General features: G+C 37.9%; 1 protein-coding gene across 1 annotated transcript; it reads right to left on the bottom strand.

The window, feature by feature from the left end:
- Positions 1-1,376: 1,376 nt before the first annotated feature.
- LOC103894716 (solute carrier family 35 member E2) lies at positions 1,377-9,995 on the bottom strand. The gene is made up of 8 exons (XM_009274160.1): positions 9,467-9,995; positions 8,608-8,743; positions 7,342-7,469; positions 6,331-6,451; positions 5,909-5,962; positions 5,189-5,261; positions 4,373-4,518; positions 1,377-3,181 (listed from the first exon to the last, which is right to left on the bottom strand). Exons 1-8 carry the CDS (start codon positions 9,789-9,791, stop codon positions 2,935-2,937), a joined length of 1,230 nt encoding a protein of 409 aa, XP_009272435.1. The 5' UTR covers positions 9,792-9,995; the 3' UTR covers positions 1,377-2,934.
- Between the last annotated feature and the right edge of the window lie 5,396 nt (positions 9,996-15,391).

Genomic DNA, 15,391 nt, shown 5'->3' with positions numbered 1-15,391 from the left:
CAAAAACCGCCCAGCGACCGTCACGGCGCCCGCCCCCCGCAGCGCATCGGCCTTACCGCCGGCAGGAGGAGGGGTAAGGAGCTGCCCGGCTCTGCCTATTCAGCAGCCCGCGGAGAAAACCAGCCCGCGGCAGGCGAAGGCGCCAGGGGCAGAAAAGGGGAGACCAGCACCGCATCTGTCGTTCGTTGTAATTACATACAAAAAGTTAATTTTTATTATCGTTCATGTGAATGAAGCATGAGTCCAACGATCATTTAAACACGCCGCTTACGCAACGGCGACAGAACTAACACGCTACAAAGGAGAATTTACATCAATTCAGTGTGAGAAGGGCAATTCCTGAAAAGGAAAATCAGTTGAGACTTCGCAGATAGAACTTGACACACTTGAAGCGGTGAAGTTACTTAACCGCCACTCGAGGTTACGACGCGATACACGATGGGAAAGATCATTTTGCACAGCTACCTTATTACCCATCTGTCGTTTATGTCATTTTAGAAACACGTTAACCGCTGCAAGTAACACCTTACATTTGCAAGTCTGTGTTCTTCAGCAAGGACTTGTGCTATTTCAGTAATTCACATTTTAAGGAAGACATGCTGTTTCTATGACAAACGTAAAACAAACAATCCAGATAGCTCTAGCTCACAGAGCTGGTCTCGATCAGTGCCCAGGTATCCGGGGTGTGGCTGTGAGAAACACCAGCCAAACCCCAGAGTGTTTCAGGAGCAAACTTCCAGAAGAAAATGGGGCAGTACCAGTGCCATCACGCAGAGCCATCAAGAGGCAGACCGCTGGGGTACGATTCTGTAGTGAATTCTTAACAGGGAGCAAAGTGGTCCTTGTTTACCCAACAGGAACAACGGCAAAGGAGACTTACTAGTATGACTGGAGGAAGAAAAGGTCTTACAAGTGGACAGTAAAGAGGTTGGTTTGTTTAATCTAATAAAAATAAAGGCCAAGAAGACTGCATAGAAAAAGTATGTAAGATCAACACTGTGAAAACAAAGCCCTGGTAAAACAGGATTATCATGCTGCCCCAGAACAGGTGGGGCTAAACCAGCCACTAATAAGCCTAGACCTGTTAGAAATTACAAGTTCCAAAATCCTCCCGGCTGTTTGGTTCGCAAAAAGTTTTCCGGCAATAGGAAAGGCAAAAGCCTGCTAGCTTTTAAAATGAAGCTCAATCGGTTGATGAAAGGGTTTACATGAGAACGGAGCTAGGCAACCAGAAAGCCACTTATATTTCTGTCTTCCAACAAGAGTAGAAATACGATGCAAACCAGACTTTGTTTTCTGCCAAATACACTGAGATTTTTAAAAGCATAACTACAAAAAAAACCCCAACAAACAAAAAACCACAGAGCTCCACCCCACAGTCCACAGCTTTTTGTAAAAGTGATAGGAGTACAAAGAAAAAACACAGACATCACATACACGATGATGAAAAAAACTGGCATTTCCCTCCCACTCAAATCTTCAGAAAACATGCCCCAGGCAACCAGTCGTGTATAGGAACGTAACCTGAAGTAAGCATAAGACAAAACGAGCACACACTATTTAAAGCTTAAATTTTGCAGAAGTTCCACTGGTAATTTCCTATTAGAAATTATTTTTACCATAAAGACCACTTTATCCATTCTTCTAATGCCATGCTACAACCTTTCAGAACAGTGGCAATTATTAAATTAACAATTAAAATGAGCTGATTTTTAATTTTGTTACCACAAAGTCCATTTGAATGTTTTTGTAACTACATGTTTTTGCCAAAACAAATCACTAATACTTAGGAATTTTTTGTTCTAATTTTTGAAAGTTAACTTTTTATCTTTGATCTACCACAAAACAGAATTTCCTTAAAAAAGAAAACTTCCTAAAAGCAGTAGAAATAAAGATTAGCCTCAGTTTATAGTTAATATTCTTCCCTTTAGTGACCTCTCTTCCATCTCTGTCACAGATACCTCTGAGATTCTTTACATAATCAGAAATTATAGAAATACTTTGCACATAGGTCAAAATTATAACCCTGAGTTTCTAAAAGGCAGTATTTTGTTGCACTCTTAGAAATAATACAAGAAAATAAATTTATTTCCTCATAACAGAAATATGTAACAAAATGCAAGAAATTAAAATACTAAAATGGTTTCTTATAGAAATATAGAGATCCTGCTTCCTCTATCACCAAAATTTTTCAGTGTTTTTTACCTCTAAGCAACTGCAAATATTTAATTCAACACTCCATACAGTGTATGTATACGTGTGTATATTTTCATTTCAATATTGTCAATACACAACCAGGATGCAATATTTCCATGTTAAATTTTAGTAGAAAAATCGCTTTTCATTCCTAGCTTTGTAGTCAGAAATAGCTGCTCATCACTGCTTTGGGGCATGGACTCATTTCCATAGTTTACTTCAACTAAACGTATACCAAAATGAGTCATTTGTTGGGAGAGGAGGGGGTTCCTTCTTCCAGTTCTACAACGCACACAAATGATGGAGGATGCAGGCAGCGTAGAGTACAACCAGCTAGGAATTTCAGTTATGCACCAATGTCATTCCACTGCAAGCAAGCAGAATACAGTGATGGGTCCGTGTTTTCACATTATTTTGATGGGTAGGGAGAAAGGAATCGTTTTCCCACATGACACTGAAGTTCTTTCTCTAATATAGGCTTGTATGTTATTTGCAGTCGAGGAAAGACAATAAAGACCACGTTTACCACGTTATATGATACTAGGTCCTCTGGTATACCAGTTTCTCAGTAAATCAAAGCTTACTGGATTCTTCCCATTGTTTTCTCTCTGCTTCAAGTCCCAGGCTTGGCCTGCCATGAACTCAAAGGAACCAAATCAGCATCAACAGTTGAAGAAACAACCACTTTCAGGAAGAGTTCCTTTGAGTTACACTAGGTTGGAAGAATAAATGGCCATATTAATCATACGGTTCCAAATCCTTGGAAATTAGTGGCTCAGTATCTTCAGTTGTACTTTGTGCGGATTGCGGGGCTGCAACTGCCAGGCTGTGTATAGTCTCTTGCTGATGCTGCTTTGCCTTGTTATATAGTAGAACTCCAATTGTCACTAGAACAGTCCCAATGGCTGAGAGGCTTGTGATTTTGTTACCAAACACAATAATACTTAGCCAGATTGACAGCGCATGCTTCACAGTACTAGCAACACTGGAAAGGAATATAGAAATTAAGGCCAAAGAAGGCTTTCTCATATCCCATACACAACCATGCTTTAATGTAGCGGGACCTCTCTCTCTTTTGCTTGTTTTTTAAACACCGACTCAGATTCCACTTTTCCTCCTGAAGCTAATACCGTAACCAAATTGCTTGTATATCGGCACTTGTATCTTTACACTCATCTTAATTTTAGAGCTAGTATGAATAATTCACCTCAGGTTTTTGTTTTCGTTATTTTTAAGTATGCAGTACAGCACCAGCAATTCATTTCTAGCTAACACAGACATCTAGAAAATGCTAACAGAACACTAGCAACATAACTATCATTTGCGAGTCTGCTCCTACTATTCAGGTAATACAGCATTATAACCTGAGAAGAATACCTAAATCATACCAATAACATTATAACAAGTAGTTAAGAAATTTTGTATACATGTAAACATGAATATATGCTTTTACATCCTGTTATGTAGAGAAGACTAACAGCTTCAGAATAAGCATGTGTGTAACAGTGAATTGTCACAAGACTGCAGCAGGGGCACCTGAAAGTATAAGACAGCAGAAGCCTTCAGGGTTTAGGACCAGGATTACCCCACAGGCCCTAGGGCTATTCATACAAATGACCAATTATTGAATCAGAATTGTGTAACAGCCTAACAAAGCTGCCGATAACTGACAACGTAGGTGGAAACCGTCTTTAGAGAACACATATAATTCAACAAATACAGCTTGACATGCTGGTGTCATGCTTCAGAAAAAAGGAATACAGAGCTGATTGCTCGTATTCTGTACTGCACCGAGATGTATATAGGTATTGCCTTATCACTGAAGCAAATGGCAGCTTAAACATTGCATCTAGGGTTTCAGCGAATCTGTCAGACTCATTAACCAGCTTTAAGGAATGGCTGTTAAACCTGAATACAATACGCCTCCTAGTATATGTGAGCACCTGTTCCATAAGCTCAACAGCGTGGGTCAAATGCTGCTCTCTTCACACAGCGAGGGAGCAAACCACAAACTTCTGGTGATCCGGATGTGAAAAGTTTTCTTCTTGATTTGATGCGTTTATGCATTACATTATTTCTTTGCACAATACCTTTACTGCCTAGTTCTCAAGCAGAAATACCGAGCAAGAAAAAAAGAAAATAAAATAGTGTTCTTGACGTGAAAATACAGCTTTACCTGAAAGTCACAGGAGAAATTTTTCCCATCAAGGCATAGGCTGTAACACTTTGTAGGTGGAACAAGACTCCATCTATTAAGAGAAGTACAACAACATCTTGGTTGTAGCTGAAGCTCCTCCCACTTTTCCCAATCACAGGCACATCCTAAACAACAAAAAAAGAGAACTTTAAGAGTTTAATTTATAAGCAAATCTAAAAGTGATTTTCCACCCAACTCATTATTATTATAAGCAGATACAGTTTTACATTTAAACTTCAGCAAAACAAAACCTAAAACATACAGGACATTTAGATCCTACAATTTTTCCCCCCAAAAGAATATATTAGAAAAACAGCTCTCATCTGACTGAGCTTTCCAGTGTACTCAGCCTGCCTGTGAGATATTTTCTTTTCTGAACACTGATGCATAGCAATGAAATGCCAGAATATGGATACATATTTAACCTGATAGATTATACTTACTTCAGCTCAATTTTCCTGTACACCATGTGAATATCGGCAAAAAGTCAACAAATATTTAAGATAAAACTTTAAATGGACTCAGACAAAAATATGATTTGATCTCAAAAATCCTGACATAAACTCAGGCTTTCTGGGTGACTTGTCAACTCATGTCCATATTAAATTATTTCTTTGAAAATTTTCTCTTTTTTACCTCCCCCCAATCTCTTGCAAACACAAGATGAAATGCATTTCAGGATGACTTTAAAGAAGTGGGAAGAATTAAAAGTAAAAATTAAGATTGACCTTAGTTGCACATTCTGCTCACAAGTCAAAAAGAAAACATAAATCAGTGTTAGTGAATTCAAGTTACCATGAAAAATATCCAAGCTGGAATAAGCATAACCACTGCAGCAGCACTTGTGTAGAACTGAAGCTCCGGGGCTCTACAAAGGAGAAAAAACAATGATTAAAATGATTAAAAGCTTCCTCTGTCTTAGAGCTGAAGAAAGCTGGATCATTATTGTATTTACAGATATCAAAAAGTAATAAAAGCCACCTACCAAGCTTTGGGGACAACAAATTCAGAAATCTCTTGCAAAGGTTTTGCTTTTTTGTGTTGGCCGAGATAGACTGAAGATAAAAGGCACAAGTTTTCAAGACACTAGCATTAAGTTTTCAAAACTAGCGTTTCATCTTGTGGTAAAATACACACATATAGCTATACATATATATAGGTATATTTTACCACAAGATTTTACTCCTGGCTCGCATTTCATAGTTAATTATCGATGTGAGTTCTAAAGTTCATTTCTGCATTAATAATGTTGTTAAGGGATGTTTTATGACTGCAGAATAAGGACTTATTTCTGGATATACTGAGAGTTTTAGCCGATTATGAGACTCCGACCTACCGCAGTGGGATCTGAGCATAGAGGAGTTTTCTTTCCCTGATAAAATGATTTAGGTTAAAGCTGTCTGTAAACAGTCCGAGGAAAAAAAAATCTTGGTGCAATATAATCATAAATATATAGTTTCCTTATGTAGCCTAAAGTCCATCTATAATCAAACCTGAAATATTTTTAATACTTACGAAAATCTGTATTTATCTCCACTGAGTAGTTTTTTGGAAAAGACATTTTGCAAACTGGGGAAAAAAAAAAAAAAACCACCACCATTTATCTGTATTTTAGTTATGACAAATAAATCAATCCATGAGAAAGTTGTTTCTCTTAGATGGGTAAATATGTTTTCTGCACATTTCACATTTTACACATTATGCAACTACAGAAAGGAGTTTGGGCTAACTGCTTTAGACTAACGGAGTTGTACTATTTTTTAATCTCACGAATGCTAGCAGATATAGTAGAGAAACTGTATCTTCTGTTAAAAATAATTTTTAAATACCAATATTTAAATGTAGTGGACAAAAACAACTACAGGCAACAATTTTCTTCAATCTACCAATAAACAAAATTCCTTTATTCCACATATGCAACTATCATTATGCCTTACCAGTCCATGATATTAGTAGATAAAGCTGCTGAGAAACCTAGAATGTTGAAACTGATTTCAGTAGCTGTACATAGAGCTAGCCCACCCATAACAGGAATGAGAGAGAGATTAACCAGCAATCCTGCAAATGAAGAGAAAAATTTAAGTCTGAGTTTAATTACTGTATTTCCAATTACATGTATCAGATAATACAGTTTTTGAAAGTTTAAATTCCACGTTAACTTCTTTGGTTGAAAGAAAGAGCATCTTATTTGACTAGATTTTAAAGTACAGAGGTTCTAAAGTGAAATCTCAGACAATAGCCCAGTGCTCTTGAAAACAATATAGACATATACTCGGCTGATAAAAGTATCTCCCTTGGAGAAAGAAAATGGACTGATGACTATCTTCGTTTCATCTTTTTCACCAAATGACATAAGAAAATTATACTCTCCCTGTTTACTCTGCGATTTAATTACTCTTCTTCCTCTGGCTTATTTCAGCCTTTTGCCATTTTGCATCACAAAGCAACCTATACATGGCTTCTGTATTACTCCTACAACTTATAGCTGGTAACAAGCAAAATCTCTTCAAGCAAACAGCATGCAATTGCAAGTGGAATCGCAAAGAAATTATATTGTGGACTGGAAGAAATTATATTGTAGTAAGCCAGTTGTTTGGGTTTTTGTTTTTTAATCACAGAGCAAACACAGTGAAGAAATTCAAGAATTTTAAATTCTGAGCAGCAAGCTGTCCTTATAAGAAGGAACACGCTGAACTTCAGTTATTTAAGGCTGCAATAATATTTTCTTGACAGAAAAATAACTTCAGAGCAACAATGCCCTTACACAGCTGCTTTAAAATAAATCCTTTTTACTTTATATATACTCTACTTATTGTGTTCAAACAGAATGATTCTTCCAGCTGCATTTACTGTATTTTGGTGGAATCTCCTCATCCATGGCCAACTAAGTGACAGTATTATAAAAAAACCCACCAAAACCCCCCACATTTCAACAGTGAAGTACTTACCAGTGTATTCTCCTAATATCATCCGAGACATGATAACAGTGAAAATAGGTGCAGAGCTTTTAACAGTTTCTGCAAATGAAACTGCCACATTTTTCAAGCTGACAAGACCCAAGACTACTGTTGCAAATCTGTAATAGAACACCACATGAAATTAAGCAGGAAATAAAATAATGCTGTAAGAGCTACTACTGGACATCTAGCATAAAAAAGAATTGCATTATAATTTCTCTAGGTTTATAAATTTGACATGCAGTAACTAAGAAGATGGACAGGAGTAGCTAGCTGGCAATCAAGTTATCAAATCATGGTAGCATGACTGAACTGCAGGAACTGATCAGCTGCACACCTTTACTCCACAGCACCTGCGAGGTGGAACATGTCAGATCTATTTCTTTGCACTTTGCCTTAAACATTATTATTTACTTAGCACAAATGAAGGCACCCTTGGGCAACTGTGCAATTTCTATGGATGTACAGCAGACTTCCAGAAAACATCAAAGTTTGCTTCTTAATGCACTCTAACCAAGCTTCAGATGACAGTGTTTCAAGCTAAAGCTTTCAATAGGCTCAGCTGAAAAAGTTAGTACAATTCTGCTGATAAACAGTAATTCAACAAAGAAATTTTATCATTTGCAGTTATCCATCTTTAGTGTAAATTAGGTACACTACATATTTACCATACTTTAAACCATGAAATTAAACAACAGGGTGGCAGAGTTATTACGATAAAGCTACTCTGAATTAATTTGAATCCTGTTATCCTTTATCACTTTGGCAGTGCAGAGGAAACCAAATCATACGTTCTTATTCTCTCCTAGACCACAAACTGATACTATCCCAGCACACAGCAAATACTTACTTTTTAAAACATAAATGTTAATAGTCTGTATCACTTTTGAGGCAAATTGCTGGAAAAGGTGAGGGAAACAAAGCAACATCATAATAAATACTAGTACACTAAACAAACATCAGCCTCAAAAGAGAACAGGAAGAAAGTAAATGGAAAGAGAAATATGTTCTGAAAGAAGCCAAATGTGATGGGAAGCCAAGCTAGCCAAAAAACTGACATCTGGAAAAAGGAACATAGCATTTAGCAATAGGAACTAAAAATAAAATTATGCTGTGATTTTTTTTGGGGAAAGGTGAATTCTCCAAACGCTTTCCAATCAAGAATGAAAAGGAAGAGAGCCATGAAAATACAGCTTCCATTCAGAAGAACGCAATGAAGCAACCAGATAGATCTCTAGGAAATATTTAACCATTTACCTCATTAGTCCAACAAACAGCATTATCATGATGAAATTGGGTGGATAAGAGATGCGTGTTTTGTGTTGATACAAGCAGCATGGAACAAACATTTTTATACAGCCAATGAAGGTGGTTGAAAGCATTTGAACAGCACCTAAAGAAAGATGAGAGGGAAAAAAAAAAATCAGAAGATGATGGGAACATGACGAATCAAGCAACATAAGAAAATTTCTTAGACAAACTTATGTGTAGTACTTTTAGCAGTTAAGAAACATGGCAATTACTGTCTAGATTTCATGAGTTGTCACAAAAGCCCTTTACTTCTACATCTACCAGCAAGGCAGCAGAATAAAACAAAGGTGGCATACACCTATAAAATCCTGTTCACAGATGAAATGTGCTTTGTTTCCCCTTAAAAAAAAAAAAAAAGACTAAGCAGCCCATTGGATAACAGAGGTCACACAAAGGCAACTTTCGCACTTCTACAGACAAACAAGTTAAGATTGACAGCTCTAGAGACTATCAACAACTGACTCAATTTTATTTTTTTTAAAAACCCACACTACCCTCCAACACAGAAAAGAAAAAATTACATTTTTCTTTCCAGCTCTTAGTTCTCAAACACCATCTTACAGCTCCTCTATGAGCAAAGTTTCATACCATCTTTCAGCAAGTGGAGGAAAGGACAGTGTCAGAAGCCCCTTTACAGGCTGAGATCACAACTCATGAGTTCCCAGCCCCAAGATCCACCCCCACATCTCCTAACTAGGTCTTTTTCACTTCAGTTGAACCATTTTGTCCCTCAACTTTATATAGGAGGATCTGGTATTGTCAAGTATCTTACTGGAATTAAAGTGTAAAAGAAAGGTAGGGTTACCTAGCATGCTGGGCTCTCCTTCCAGTAATGAAAGAATGTATTTGTTAAGAAAAAGAGTGCAAAAGCTGAAGAAAAACCACAAAGTGAGGTAGATGAGAGCATGAGAATTCCAGATGCCCAAGTCCGACTCAATGACCGTAGTCTCCGTGATAGTTATTTTCAGAACGTTCTCCTCTGGTACACTATCACTCCTAGCAATTACAAATTTTTCACTCCTGTTTGCAAAGAGCGAACCCAGATGAAATAGTGATTTTCCCTTTGGCTTTTCTTCAGGGGGGGGAGGATTAGGTTCCTCCGGTGTCTGAGCACTTGCCACAGTCGACATGCTGACATTAAGAAATTAATATTTGTCCTTAATACAAACCAACATTGACTTAGCACAGAACAGCACTTCGACGGAACAAAAATATCATGTGATTAGTCTTTCATCTCCCATGGCCTGAAAAAGTGTACTTGGTCCTCCAAATAACATCTTGCATAAAAATAAACTTCACATGCTTCTTCATGTGGTCTATTCCATTTTTTCTGCCTAAGAATGAAAAAAAAAGAAAGAAGGAAAAAAGCATGTAGCTCTGAATGTAATGACATTTTAAATCCCTAACACAGCAAAGATACCACATTTCACCTGCAGTTTATGAAAGATGAAAAGACTTCTGTAGCTTGTCTTTCAGACTGGATTTTGCACTCCTGATATCATGATACCAAGATTAAGCACTAAGAACTTATCTAAGGGAGATTTTTTTTATTCTAAAATGGCACGCGCACATGCAAAATACTTTATGTGTTTTTAAGTTCTTTCTCTTCTAAAGCATGTCAACACAGCCTTTTCCATTATAATGAACTCCTCTTCAAGATTCTACAGTTTCTCTGATCTCAGTCTAAGGTCTTCTTATAACCACTCAACAGAAAAATCTTCACAACCCAGAAAATCTGGACAGGAGCCTGTACCCTTAGTACTAATTAACCTGTTACCATCTCGCGTCAAAGTAAGCAATCAATAATCAAGGGCAACTTCCAGTAATCATAAACACAGTTATCCTGGTAACTATGAGATCTAGGTGAACAAAGTAGGAAAATATGTCCAAGAGCTCTCCAAACAGACTTGTTCTCTATTTAATTACTTGTTAATAATGCAACATTACTTATTTTGTAAGTAATGTAACTCATGGCCTCAAGTTGCGCCAGGGGAGGTTTAGATTGGACATGAGGAAAATGTCTTTTACTGAAAGAGTGGTTAAACATTGGAACAGGCTGCCCAGGGAAGTGGTTGAGTCCCCATCCCTGGAGGTATTTAAAAGACGAGTAGATAAGGCGCTTAGGGACATGGTTTAGTGGGCATCGTGGTGTTGGGTCAATGGTTGGACTCGATGATCTTAGAGGTCTCTTCCAACCTTAATGATTCTATGATTTTGCCACTGCAGTACTGTTATAGCTTGCAATTCAATATTAGTACTTGCAATAATTCTTAAAAGTCTTTTTAAAAGATCTGACAGAAAAAGGCATTAAATCATTTGCAACTAGAACTTTCTCCTTTTACAAATTACATGAGAAATGTGGCAAGTTACAGTAGAAGAGTACAGAGAATAACAAAGTGACCTTTATTCTTCTCAAGTCATGTAATGCTAGTTAGCATCATAATGCTAACAGATTCAAAGTCTGTATTAAGAAAGAAATTGCACCTGAGCAGCTTATCTGCAACATTAAAACACACTATTGGGTTTATTGCTTTCTATTTTGCAGTCTGTGTTTTATGAGCAAAAAAAAAATAGGATTAATCAGATGAGAAGGAAATGACGGACAAGACCTCTTTTGCTCCTCCATGAACAAACAATAGGGGAAATCAAATTTGAAATACTTTTCTCCAGAAGCACATTTGCTGGATAGACAAGATGGTGGACCTTATACAGTGAAAAAGTAATTCTTGGCGGGGAAGTTAATCACTGGATATCTTGGAAAAGCTGTCTGAAATGAGATCATAACACTACAGTGCATCAAACAGTGGCAGCACACGACATAATCAATGGCAAGCAAAAATACAAGAGTTGTAACAAGAGCTACTGAACCTGCCCTGATTTTGTTAGCTTGTGAACAGGTGAATAGGATACACTATTTTCTTCATGCTTTTTTAACGCCCAGTGTGGCATCTCAAAATAAATCATAAAGCAGTACTAAAGAGTTAAATAAATCCTGTCAGTTTCCATATCCTAAACAGCAGCTACTTTACACTGAAATTTTCCATTCCTCATGTTCTCTATTTCTGTTATCACAGCCACGCACAGAAGGTTTCCATCCCTATCCTCTTATCCCTTTCCATTTTACCAGGAAATCATGCTAGCAGCACACCGGGGTACAAGACGCTCTGACACACTCGCAACAAACCATATACTTGTGTTAACCCAGTTTAAGACAAAACTAGCCAATTTGAAGGAAAATATGCATTCCTTAAGAGAATTTGTTAAGAAAAACAGATTCTTGACTCCTCCTTCTTTTTCAAGTCTTAAAAAAAATACCCCTCTACATTCAAAACAGTTAGTTATCACAACTTTGTTGATACTTTTTCTGTTTATACTACTCAATTAAAAACAAAAGCAATTAAGCACAATGAAACTCCCACCCTCAGCTGCACTGCAATATCGTATTTGATGTCACTGATTTCACACATGGCAGGAAGCAGAACAGCAAATAAGAACAAAACTGCTCCCCTAAATTACTGACCTGCTGTCTTAAATCAATTGGAAAGTCTCAAATGGGCTGAAAGAGTTCTCCATCTGGAACTAATTCAGTCTTCCTCCCTTAAGACCAACCAGCAGCTGATGTTTACCAATAGATGAAAACGTGGCAGTGGTTGGTAGACTGTTTCTCTTGGATTACACACAAATGTTCAATCTTCCAGCTCACAGGAACAAACAGCATGCAGTGCATTTTACACCCTTCCTTGTATCTTCTCCAACTTTTAACTACATTAGCAATAAAAATATTTTACTAAGAGTGGAAAAAATACAGAATATAACCTTTGAGTCTCAAACAAATTCTGACTTACAAGAAGTAGCTAATTACCAATTCAACAACTCCCTGATTTCTTAGGCTTTAAGACATCATATTCATAAGACTACCTGCATTCAAACTCCTTTTCCCTTTCTACTCAGAGCAGTTCAAAATTTAATCAGAAATACATTCATTTCAAACTTAAAACAGGAGCAGAGAAAAACCTTTTCTCAGAAGACTTTTAAGAGTGAAGAAAATAAATGAAGACAGTATCCGCTTGTGCTTTTTAAGCATCTAGTTTTCATAAAAAAAAAAATATTACTCACCCCTCAGTTTTTAAGAGAGTAGTCATACTTGGTTTGGTTACTAAATTGCTTACACTATTTTCTACTGTGTGGAGGTGGCCTCCATGGGAATAAATATTGTTTTGCTGCCAGGCAGCCTGCACGAATATATGGAAATGACAGCTATCTGTACAGTGCTTTTGTGGACATGGTATCACAGCTTAATGAACATTTTGAATTAGCACCAGCTCACAGCTTCTGAAATAAATAGCACCCCCTTCGCTCACTCCAACTACAACAAATGTTTTTGTGGATATGTGATAGATCAAACCAGGGAAACTGCTCCCCCCTGAAACCTAAGGCCTCAGGGAAAAGGTGCGCTTTTCCATACACATCATCTACACTTAACTCCCAGCAGTACAGTTTAACCTTATCACTGTAAAAGCAGTATGTCTACATGGATTGTTTCCTACAGGTCTCAGAAGAAAAGAAACACCAAGTTTTGCAAAAAATAAAATGCAGAAGCAACACAAGTTAACAAGAACACATGCCCTGCATTTTTGCATTAGTTCTTCCATAAGAAATGTTTTCCGAAGAAACTTTAACATTCCACACTGAAGTCAAGCGAACAAGAGAGAAAAAAGCAAGAAATTGACCTCACAAAGTTTTACAGCAGTACAATTTTCTACCACAATTTAAAAGTTCCACACTGAAGTCAAGCGAACAAGAGAGAGAAAAAACCAAGAAATTGACCTCACATAAAGTTTTACAGCAGTACAATTTTCCACCACAATTTAAAAGCGAGCAAAATCAGTTTTTCTTCTCTGGTGAAGGGGAGGTCTGTGTCACATCCCCCTTCCTCTAAAACGGCAGAGATGCGAGGGGTGAAGCAGCTGGTGGAAACCCAGTTGCAAACACTGAGCAACCTTCTAACAGGGCCCTGACAGCTCCCCACACCTGACCTTCACTGAGGTTTTCTGCAGCTGAGCTACAGATTGGGTAAGGGCAGCCAGCTGAGCTGTCTTCACCCAACACTAACACCACCTAGTCATCTTCTTTAAAAGCAAGCATAAAGTGAGAAAATTAAGAGTTCTTTCAGAACCATATTTGATAAAAAAAAACCAAAAGGCAAGAGATAAAACCAACTCAGATATTAAATTGTGTCAATGAGATTATCACTGACACGTGTCAAAAGTCCTCGTAGTAGTATTCACTTAAACTTTCTTTTCATGAGAAACTGCAGTTTTAACCCTAATTTTTAAGAAATTGTCAAAAATAAAAAAGCCAACCATATAGGCAGAGTTCAATCTAACCAGAGTCTTTCCTTTAGAATGGAAAGAATAAAAAAGAATAAAATTATAAAAAGATAACAAGAGACAAAGCAGTCACGTGAAAGAGAAAATACAGTCTTTTTAAAATTACATATACTATACCAAGACATGATTTAGCTTGAAAATAAAGCATAGCATTTCCATCACTACAGATTCTGTGTTTTTTAACTATCTATTGCAACCCTGGTTATGCACAGTCCTTCATGATTCTTCCACAGAGCATACTAAATATTTTTTACGGTTGAAATATATTCATTGGCAAGCATCTACCAGGTCCTCCAACAAATTTAATATAAAATTATTCTGTGATGCAGCTCACCTCAAAACTGGTACCTGTTGGTCAGAAGCTCTAATTGTTTCTTAAACAGCTAAGCAGATTCTGACAATCACCACTACATGTATGACACCGACAGTTTCTTATTGCATTCATTTAAGGCTGGAAGTGCTCTGGACTTTGGAATGACCACCATCTAACAGCGAAGACACAAAGCCATTGCTAGTTTTTCTGACCACTTGTTAGTACCTATATATAAAGACAGATACTTTCTTTTGACAATATCCACAAAGAACTCTATGTGTAAAGTCAGCTTTACACAAAAAAATAAAAGGCCGAAAATGCTGCACGTGTTAGAGAAACTAAGGCTAATCTGATAGTGAAAAAACAGAGGCTTCGTGTGCGTACCTCTTAATCTGCTATTACGCAACACAGGTCACCCACCCAAACATCGCTTCCAACACAACGAATGCACAGAATTCAGCACCCCAAGTAAGCTGTAAACATTAACGCTGTTTCACTAAATGATGACAGCATCCAAGATGTTTATAAACACAGGCCGTAAGTACAATCACAAAACTATTAACATCTCCCATGCAGCGAAGACGCTAAAAGATTGAAATAGCTTAGCACTTTCTTGCACTTCAACTGTTTTTCTAGTCACCCAGTCCTAAGATCTTCCCTCCTCTCATTCAGAACCAACTACCACGCAGGCAAATCCCGCACGGGTTTTCGCATGCCCCGCAGCACCTCGGAGCGGACTGAGCATCCCGAACACAGGAGAAGCGGCAGGAGCGCCGCGTGCTCGGAGCTGCCTTCCTCATCGAGATTCAGAGACCTTCAAGGGAGCTGTGCCGTACCACGTCCTTTTTTGACCCGGCTTTCCGGCTCAAGGACTTTTGGGAGAGCACCGCCTTGCAGCAAGGCGCAGCAGGAGGAAGCACAGGCATCTCCCTCCTCAGGGCATGCCGCAGCTGAGCCAGCGCCTACGCGCCAAGCGCTTTCAGACAGCGGACTTTGGATCTTCCCCTGCATCAGGGCCAGCAGAGCC

This window comes from Aptenodytes forsteri, unplaced genomic scaffold, assembly GCF_000699145.1.
Source record: "Aptenodytes forsteri isolate BGI_AS27 unplaced genomic scaffold, ASM69914v1 Scaffold16, whole genome shotgun sequence".
NCBI classification, from domain to species: Eukaryota; Metazoa; Chordata; class Aves; order Sphenisciformes; family Spheniscidae; genus Aptenodytes; species Aptenodytes forsteri.
Note: the sequence above shows the minus strand (reverse complement) of the source record. Positions and strands in the feature narration are given on the sequence as shown.

Bases quoted from the DNA above. Each gene is read 5' to 3' on its own strand.
- LOC103894716 (XM_009274160.1), bottom strand. From the start codon at position 9,791: ATGTCGACTGTGGCAAGTGCTCAGACACCGGAGGAACCTAATCCTCCC. The intron at 8,744-9,466 runs GTAACCCTACCT...ATCTTTCTTTAG, and splicing joins AGGAGAGCCCAGCATGCTAG to GTGCTGTTCAAATGCTTTCA. The intron at 5,963-6,330 runs GTAAGGCATAAT...TTTTTTCCCCAG, and splicing joins TCTACTAATATCATGGACTG to TTTGCAAAATGTCTTTTCCA.